This window comes from Montipora capricornis, chromosome 1, assembly GCF_036669925.1.
Source record: "Montipora capricornis isolate CH-2021 chromosome 1, ASM3666992v2, whole genome shotgun sequence".
Taxonomy (NCBI): Eukaryota; Metazoa; Cnidaria; class Anthozoa; order Scleractinia; family Acroporidae; genus Montipora; species Montipora capricornis.
Genome location: NC_090883.1, coordinates 30,317,377 through 30,327,376, shown reverse-complemented (window position 1 = coordinate 30,327,376; position 10,000 = coordinate 30,317,377). Strand labels below are relative to the sequence as shown.

Below are 10,000 nucleotides of genomic sequence, written 5' to 3'. Positions count from 1 at the left end.
CGGGGGGCTTAGATTGCAGATGGCAAACTTTGTGGGGAATGGCTGACCATATACCAGTACGTGTACGTTGGCAGAAAGAAAATTGGCTGGCTTACACTGGCACTGTAAAAATACTTCTCCTACCTCCAAATGCACACAAAGAACGTTCCTCTCTAGATGTCACTGCAGCCTTTGATCTTTGTCTTATCTCATTTGCATCCCTTCCTGTAAAGACCAAATACATTTATAAAGTTCTAATTGTGGAAAAATAATGATCCTTTCTGCTGATTTAAAAGTCCTAACAAAAGGGCATTAAATTCCTTTTTCGAAATGCCATTAACCATTTTGCTGCACGGTCTATCACTTTCATACTAAAACTGATGTCCATGCATTTTTAGTGAAGTTCTGCCACATTCTGTTATATCTGATAATCAATTCATGTTGAGCACGTACACATAAGTCAGAGAGGTCCACTGCTTTTAATCCATGCAACATCCATTCTGCTTTGTTAAAATCCTAAACGATTACCTATTAAAAGTGCTTTTACCTGTTTATGGTAGCATTCACTGTTAATCAATGTAGTCAGTTTCCTGTTACCCTTTTAGGAAATTAATTTTCAAAGACAAGCAACTTTTATGTGCCGTGCACATCTCTTTGTGAATAAGGAAAGCTACAGTTTCCATTGCCTTGTGGAAACTACCATTATTTATATCAGACAACAAGTGGTAATTAATTTAACATTAGTTAATTTGTAGCCAAAGTTAGTCTAGAGCTAAAACAGGAATAAACTAGCAGAAGCAAGGAAAGGTTATTTTGCCTTCTATACAATTACGTGAAGTCAATATAATACCTGGTAGTTTGTAAACAAATCCTGATATACTGACCAGTCTTGTTACTTACAAAATATTATTCTTCCACTAATTAAAAATAGTAAATTCAATTCAAGCAGTACGTATTGCATTGAAGGCTTTCATGCTCTTTTCCAAAGTTTCTTATTTTTTTCATATACTGTAACTTATAATTATTGTACCACAATAATAAATAATTTGAAATGACAGACTCTTTGACACTTGTCTCGACATTTAGGATGTGGAATCTGTTTGTGACGGTGATAATTCAGTCAAGTTGTAATCTCTTCACACTGAATTTGATATTCCACGTGTAGACTGCTGCCATTCAGAAATAAGAAATTTTTGTTGATCTGCCTGTTTGACTGTTGCAACTTAACCAGCAATTCTCTCCAGAGTTCTATAAGCTTGCTTGCACCATGCAAACATGCAACTTGACTGACTGTGAAGGAACTACTGGTAAGTCTACTTAATTACTCCTAACAAGTTGCACTATTATTTTTCCTGGAAGATAAGTCAACCATCATTTTGTCTTAGTTGTCTTTCAACAGTGCTGTGTAACTGAAGGCCTGTTTGAGGTTCAGGTTGCTCCCACTTCCTTAGGTCAGTAACGATACCCTCTCTACATTTGTACATGTATGCTCTTTAACTTCCTACTGATTAGTTTAGGACTCTACAATCTCTACAATGAAGCTCTATCATACACCTACTACAGGTAAGAGAACATAATAACTAAAGTACATTCCAGCTTGCTACCATTAAATGCTAACTTCTACAGCTTTAGTTGCTCTTGTACATGTACCTATTATGCCTCCTGTGGTTTAAGGGATTCACTGACTACTGATTAGGAAACTTTAAACTCCTGGACTATTCACAGCAGTGCTGGAAATAACAGTCAGTCATCAGACACCAAATTTTGAAAATGTCTGGCCAATTTCACATTATGATCAGACACGATGACCGAACATCTCACCAGCGCATCTTGAGTTAATAAATTATCTTCTTCAAGGTGCTGTCAGTCAATAAATTATGTCCTGTCCAATTTGTCAAATGCCCGACCAAAAGGAAGATTTGAAAGGACATATGTCCTGTGAATAACAGTTTACGTTATTGCAGCAGTGTAATGTATTGTGTTTACCCAACTTGTGTTGTTCTTATGTTTGCACTAATATTTTAACAAATGACGATTTTCACTTCATTTGGGAAAAGGTACAATGAGGCAATATTTGAAACTGTTGTACTGCCCCACAGAGGACAAGGTGGCTACCCAAGGAACTGAGTCATGATCAGTTTTTGAAGCTTCAAAGCTTTGAATTAGTGGAGTGAAAGACCTAATTCAACATTTCACCAGCAAGCCCTGATATTTGGAAATGGGTTGGGCTTTCAATAGAAGCCGGCTACCCTCAGAGCTCCAGCGGCTGTGGGTCATCAAGTCACGTATCAGTTACATGATCTCCAACTTCTTCAAAAACAAACCTCTCAAAAAAATACCATGGATAAATTGATACATTATTTGCATCCTTACAAAAAAAATTAAATGGATTAGCCGAGATACTTAGATAACTTATCATCGTGACAAGGGCATTAAAAAAGGAAAACTGCAGAACAAGTTAAGTGTTAAGTATGTCCAAACATGTCCTTTTTCAGTCTAGGCTTGTTGGTTATTCAGTTTTAAATACAACAAACTTTTTTTTTTGGTTTTTTTCTTTCACGGCTTTGTTGCGGTGATAAGTATCTAAGCTTGCATCTTAGCTATATGAATCTATTTTGTTTGTTTTTGTGAGGCTGCAAATAATGTACGTATCAATTTATCCACTGTATGTTTCTTATAAATAGGTTTAAATTCAAATTGTGCAACTCAAAAGCTCTTAAAATGTTTACAGGCTAACCACTCATAATTTACTCAATAGTGCAAAGAATGTTCGAAATTTGCCTGCAGTTGTCTTGAGAATTAATTTTGTGTACAAACTGTATGTTTCTTCGTTTCGCGTGTGCTTGTGATCAATCGCGACCAAAACGCTTTCCACCATTGTTAGCAGTATCATCATACTAAAAGTTAGCCTCGCTTTGTTGACGGCTGTTTTAATAAAGATGGCGGCGGCCAAGCGTGACCAGACTGAATGGACCTCTTTAGTAACTGAGTTTTGTTTTCCCATGTCAGACCATGTGATGTTCCTCAAGGGAACAGTTTCTTTCAAATGTCATCTTATGCATGTGGATATGTAATAATGCATAACTTATGAAAAAAACAAAAGGAAAAATTCCCTTGCAAACATCACATGGTCTGAAATGGGAAAACAAAACATAAAATCTAAAGAGGTCCACTGTTTGCATTCTTTCCAAAGAAAAGGTGTTTTGAATAAATTTTACTTTCTATATTGTTTTCTCACAAATACTGCAGTATTTTCACTTTCTCAAGAATACTTTTAATACTAACTCTTTCATTGCGTCTGAATTAAGAAAGTCTTAAAAATTAAAAATACTGCTCCTTTTGTTCATAAAATATTTTGTCATTACCTTAGCTAATAATTATTTTGATGCCCAGAAAGCTAGAAATCGTAATTCCAAGCTTTTAGATTTCAAAATTTTTGGGGGGAGCATGCCCCCAGACCATCCTAGGAGAGGCAGTGCCTTACCACCACCCTATTGTCATAGCTACCTACTATCACATGGGTAGACACCTCCTTAAATTGTTATTGAAAGCCATGGAAGTGGGCCCCAGAAGGGCAAAGGAAACTCTGGGGTGGGAATTGAATCCATGATCTGCAGACACGTTCAATTCCCATCTTGTTGAGAATTCTGCTTTGTCCCTGTTTGGGCCATTCCCATAACCTGGGCAAACACTCAGATGGATTATGTGGAAATAGAGATACATGTATAGCACTTAAAACTACTCTAGATAATACAATATTAATAATGTCATGTAAATAGCACCATAATTTATAATTACGTAATGAAAAAAGCATCAATTCTCAGAAAAAAGGCAATCTATTACCTCTAAAGCTTTAGATTTTATTGTTCAATTATAATACATACATCTATGTACACACACAAATTATGTTTATGTTACCATTTTTTTTACTAAGTCCACGTTTCTACAACAAGTTGCAAAAATAGTGGAGACACTTCACATTCTTGGAGCGTTATTAATTTCCCTATTATCTCTCACACTGCACCCCCCCCCCCCCCAAAAAAAAAAAAAAAATTTTTGGGAACTTAAGCAGTCAACATTGAAAGGGGGAGAGGGGAGAGGAAGTGGGAAAGGTTTAAATTCTAGATACGGCGGGCATTGGAAGCTAGAAAAGGTGTTTTTTAATGAAAGTGTCTCAGCAATTTTGCAACTTGTTGTAGCATTCTAACTGATACACAACCACAAATAGCCTTTACAGTACTGTAGTCATTCAAATATCCTTTTTTTTTTAAATACTTAAATAGAAGTTAGCTTTTTTTTGGTGAGAGTGAGTGAACAAAAACAGAAGTACAGTATATATCCTACGGTACATGTACAGGGAATCGTGGGTGTTCAATGTAGCTGTGAGATGCAAAACAGAAAAGCTACTGTACCTATTTCTTCACTGGAAGTTTTTCTTTGGCCTGATGTCCTTGCATTTTTTCGGTATGAAATCACTGCACCTTGAGCCTGGCAAAATGGTCCTGGGATTGCAATAGGCTGTTCTTCAACCAAGCTATCTGCAGCAGACGCTTCACAAGTAGAGCTCTCTGATAAAGAGACCAAAGTTCACAGTCATTGGATGATTCTCCCAATATCAACTTTGACTATTGATATATATTTTTAAAAACAGCAACTAGAGATTTACTGTAGGTTGGAGCCATTCGGAAAATGATTTTAGATCATGTAATGAACTCTGTTTTTTCCAAGGTTTTAATAAGGTACTCAAAATATACTCATTCTCGATGAAAACAATTCCTTATTGACTTTACTTACAGTCTATTGGTTTTACTTTTGTTAGTGGTTAATAAGATGTTTACTCTAAACTTTTTTGCATAACAAATTATAACACATCCTCATTTTATGCAGCTGGTGTATTACTGTGATTTTCATAATTCTGTGGAATCTCATCTTCAAGTGCCAATGACTAAGTACATTTTGGCTTCCATCAATCAAACAAAATCAATTGATGCATAACGTAACCTACCAATCAGCATCATTGGTTCCCACGGTACACATTCGTAAATTTGAACTTGATGCTGATGGAAAGTGATGGAATATGTACATGTAGGGATCCTTTTACTGAAGAAACTCTATAATGGTATTCAGGCTGTGAACTAAACAAAAACTCCAACTCACTTTCTGGAGTCATAGTCGATCTCCTTGCCTAAGTTTGGAAATTTGATACACCGTAGATGGAAGCCAAAACGAGGTTTGGTGCCTACCGCTTGAATTTGAAATACCCCAGAATATTTACCTTGTGTATTGTAAATTCCAGTATTATATGTATATGTATGTCCCCCTCTTTCATCATCTTTGCAGACCTTCATGGACAACTACAGTGTATTTTGTAGTCATGTTTTACCTCCCTGTCATGATCCAATACTCTAATGGCCTCAGCAGCGGGCAACATAATAATAACTATTTAAAATTTTCAGGAATTGAAGGGAACTTTGCCTCTGCTGTTTAAAGACCATGAACAATACACTGGCAATCCCCAGTGGAACCCATAAATTAGAACACTTATCCTAGAGGACAAGGGTTTATTAGGGAGGCCAGCCCCAGTAATAATAACATTGGAACAAAGATCTTAACCTAAGTTGGACAACATGCTCATCATTACTTTGGGTGACCAAAACCACATGACAGGACAGAATTCTTGTGGTATTCTATTCTATTCAGCCCACAGGACTGAAAAAAAAGGCAAAAGGGCCTCTGGGAACCAAAACTTTAATACCAGATCATGCATATAGATATAACTACCATACCATGAACCATTCTCCATAACTTGTCGACAAATGCTTCACATTGTCTTTTCCAACAGTACTCCTGACCATAAGCTTCTCTCAGATATTGGCTTTCTTGAAGGCACACTCTGTGTTTAACATGGACACCCTCAATTGCTTCAGCCCAGTAAACAGGATCTTCTGAATCAACTATGCTGTATGCTCCAAAGGGAATGCTTTGTACTGCTCTTGCAAACCCTGAATTACTCCCCACAAGAACTGGTAACCCAGCTGATAAGGCTTCAAGAGCAACAAGACCAAAACCCTCTGATCTTGAAGGCATGATAACAAGGTCGACTTCACAAAAGAGATCCTTCATTTTTGCCCGGCTCTGTACAAATTTTCGCACTGTCAGCTGCTCATCAGTAATTCCACAGTTGAGAAGTCTTCTCCTGACCTCATCCTGCTTCCCATCAGGGGCACCCACAAACAGAAGATAATAACGTTTTCCTTTCAGGCGTTGATCAGCAAATGCCTTAACAGCAATGTCATATCCCTTCAGCTCAAAGTCCTCATCATCTCCACGCCCACACAACAACACCTTGAAATCATCATCACTCTCAACTTTGGCCTGTTGCACTAAATCCCCAAATTCCCTATTAAATAGACCTGGAACTATTTCAAAAATATCCTCAACCTTCTTACACCCCTGTAAATAGGAAGAGTAAGCCTTTTTAAGTCTTGGTCCCACTGGAACAACAAGGTCAGCATATTTGCAAAGATCAACCTCATCCCAGTGCTTCTGTTCACCTCTTGAAGTAGGATTATCATAACCCTTATATTTGCTGAGGTCTTCTGGAGCAGTATGCACCATGTGCACCCATTTACAATTTTGGAATCGTGGAGAACGTTTTATGATGTTAACTTGCCGTCCAAGTTTCACACCATGGCCAACAACAACATCTATTGTGTGATCTTGTGGTGGGAAGCCCAACCAGTCAAGAGGTTCACTGAAGCCTGGTTGTTTCCCTGCATCAAGAACATTGATCCCAAAATTTTGGGCTGCCTTTTTGTCTTCATCTTTGCAAGCACCCTCTGGGACCAAGACAGAAACTCTGACATTTGGCTGTTGTGACAGATGAATTGCAAGCTCTCTGTTTAATGTTGACAACCCCCCAGCCGATGAATTCCATTCACTCCCTAAAAGAGTAATGTCCAGTGCTTCCTTGCTTTGGGCAAAAATCTCCTCTGCTTCTACAGATACTCCTCCTTGTGCCATGATTCCAATTCCAATTGACAGACAACTGAAATGGTTTACAATATAAACACTGACTATTAACAGCAATTACCATATTTTACAGCCAAATGCTCATCCCAATATAAATTATGGTGATTTTGGCAAAGTTTGGGAGGTCGGTGCTTAGTGGTGCATGGGCATTGGACAAGTCATGTTTGCACAAATTAATTTTGCGTAATATTTACTTTCTAGACTGCACAAGCAAAGAATGGAACAAAACTAATTGCATCACAACTCTTTGTCATTATCCAAACGTGGAGGTTTAAGTAGGAAAACAAAACACTGACGGACAGTTTGCTATCAATGAGCACAAAAAGTCCAACTAACATTATTAAACATACAAAAATGTACATTTAGTTATCTCTTACCAAACAAGTAAGTGCCACTACAGTAAAACCCTTTCTTTTTATTTCAAAATGTGCTTATGATGAGTAGCATGATCACGGTACCCATTTCTGTAACATACCCAAAAATTGTGAAATTGTGTTTATTGGGGTGAAAATCACTTATTTTGGCTTATTTCACACCCAGACTTACGTATCTTTCTAATTGTTCGGAAAATATTAATGTTTGGTCCGTTAAAACTGAATTTTTGATTTACCCATGACCCCTTGCAGGCGTGGTCTTTCATACAGATAGTCAATTTTGAGGCAAATAAAAAGTAAAAACAGAAAGCTTTCACTACATGGAGGATAGCATCCCCTCATTTAGTTCTATCGACACCCTAAACGCTGGCTTTCTGCTCCACTTTTTTGCTCACTTCACAATTTGAGGTCAGAGCAGATGCCTCTCTCAATTTCCTGAAAATTGCCCCTGAAAAGACATTGTGGACTTCCCAATAATATCCATAGAGGAAAGGTTACCAAGCCTTGTTAAGCACATGGAAATCATGGCTTCTTTGCGAAGTAGATTTGTTATGTTCACTGGCACTCAAGACTTGGTTCAATATGGCCCGGCATGTTAAAAAAAACGTAGCGACTCAGTCAAAGGCTAATATTTTCGCGACCCTGAAAGCTACGATGACGAAACTGTGGAAATAGCTAGTGGAACTTGTGAGCATTCAGAAAATGCTTGGTTGGAACCCACTTACGCCTTGGTTTTATCATGAGAAACATTGAAAGAAGTTGTCTCTAAAAATATTATTTCTTAATTGCTTAACAGAAAATGAGTAGCGACTGTTTTGAGGAGTGATTTCTCCATTCGTAGTGGATCCCTCAAACTAATTTTTCTGTATGTTAAAATAAAGCACAAGGTATGAGCATTTAGTTGAGATGGTTTTGAAGCCACAGATATCAATTGAAGACTTGTTTCAAACTATAACCTAGTGAGCGCCAGAATTCCAAAACACAGCGTTACAGTAAGGAAACTACGGAATTTTGAATCTTTTTAATGTGTTTTAATAAACTTGAACTGTTTTAATTTGGCTCATATGTAGTATTTACTGCGTGTTATCACTGGTTATTGTCCGTTAATCCACATAATTGTTCTCTCTTATGAAAAATGGTTTTGAAGACTTTCAATTTGAAAATTGTGTTACGCATTACACTCAAAATTTTCCTATTTTTCTATCCTTTTCCTTTGTTTTCTCAAGAAAGGAAAGTCGCTTACCCTTTTTACACCCTGTATGCTAATCAACAAGGATAACCTTAGCATTCAGCAAAAATATAGCTTCATTGAAGACGTTAAACTGAATAAATCAGGAAATGTTTCTGAGTCACCCCCAAGTGGGTACGGTGATTGTGCTACACATCTTATCGAAAACCCTGACCTATAGCGTGCAGGTGCAAGGACTCTTACAGTACTGCAGTACCCTGGACCATAATAACAGTTACCAGTAACTTTAAAATGGTAAACAAATACAACTAATTGTCTACCTTCTCCATGCGGAGCATGTGAAAGTGGCCAAGTGGTTGTTGCAAAGGGGAGGCTGTATGATGAGTTGTATGTTGGCTGTCTCCAGCCTCACCCAGTAACCACTGGCTAAAGTAGTTTTGGGTTGTCCCTGTTACATTTTGCAGTTGCCCTTGTAAATAGCCAACTGGTCTGTCTCCTACCAGTTGGGATTCTAAAATGAGTGTTGTAATATTATTGTTCAATATTTCATTGACCCTGAAAAGACCCTTTGGAGAGCAGACAGTTATGTGCAGGCACTTAGATCCTCTGACTTGTTTGTTTGTGCCAAACTAAAGAGATCAATCAAAGATACAATGGAAATTAAAGTCTACATGTATGCTAAGCTTAAATGGCCTTCAACCCACTGAGTGATCACTGCATGTACTTTTTGTTGTGTTTGTGTGCATGCTCACTGGAAGACCTGCACTCATACTTGCACTTCATTGCAAGGGTCCCAGTTACATGATAGCTGTCCCAGGGTAAATTTAAAGGAATCTCATGACTTATCATAATTAAATAACATAAAATGTAAAATTAGGGCCATCTAACCCTTAGGGTGATGTAGCAGCTCTCGTAACATAATGCGATTGGCTTGCTACCCTAGCCAAAAACAAAAGACTAAAGAATTGAAACAATGACTAAGACTTAAAAACAATAGAAGCTGCTCACAATACAAAACAATAGCACTACTGAACACTTGGAACACCCCCCAAGTACATGTAAAAATAAGGGCCATAATTAGCTCTCGATAATGTATTAAGAAATCAGAAGTATACATTAGTATGAGCATTCTTCTCATACCATGTACATGAAACTTCTCACAGACTCACAAATCTGAATGAAGCATAGTGAGAGAAACTATGATCATGAGCTCTCGCTTCATCTTTCTCTGAGAGACTTTATCACTATAAAATAGATCGGTAGAGGAACATTTTAGCAGGAGGAAATGCCAAGTAAGTTTTAATTGCCACTGCTCAAGAAGCAAACAAGTTCTTATGTACATCCGCCTGGTTGAAAATGCTCGTACCCGAAGGAACATGCAAGAAAAATAGGTTGGTAAACAGCTCTTGATTTTCAAATTATCACA

The 10,000-nt window shown here is 37.6% G+C and overlaps 2 protein-coding genes across 2 annotated transcripts in view; one reads left to right on the top strand and one right to left on the bottom strand.

Moving 5' to 3' along the window:
• The window catches only part of LOC138038315 (striated muscle preferentially expressed protein kinase-like), a 390,347-nt gene that overhangs the window by 33,381 nt on the left and 346,966 nt on the right, over positions 1 to 10,000 (top strand). The gene's annotated exons all lie outside the window — the stretch shown is intronic.
• Positions 1 to 10,000, bottom strand: part of LOC138038268 (uncharacterized) — a 24,651-nt gene that overhangs the window by 14,146 nt on the left and 505 nt on the right. The window contains exons 2-4 of the mRNA XM_068884067.1: positions 5,766 to 7,027; positions 4,392 to 4,547; positions 124 to 204 (exon numbers count right to left, since the gene is read on the bottom strand). Of these exons, the coding sequence (XP_068740168.1) occupies positions 124 to 204; positions 4,392 to 4,547; positions 5,766 to 7,002 (1,474 nt within the window). The 5' untranslated portion in view covers positions 7,003 to 7,027. The remainder of the gene's footprint in view (positions 1 to 123; positions 205 to 4,391; positions 4,548 to 5,765; positions 7,028 to 10,000) is intronic.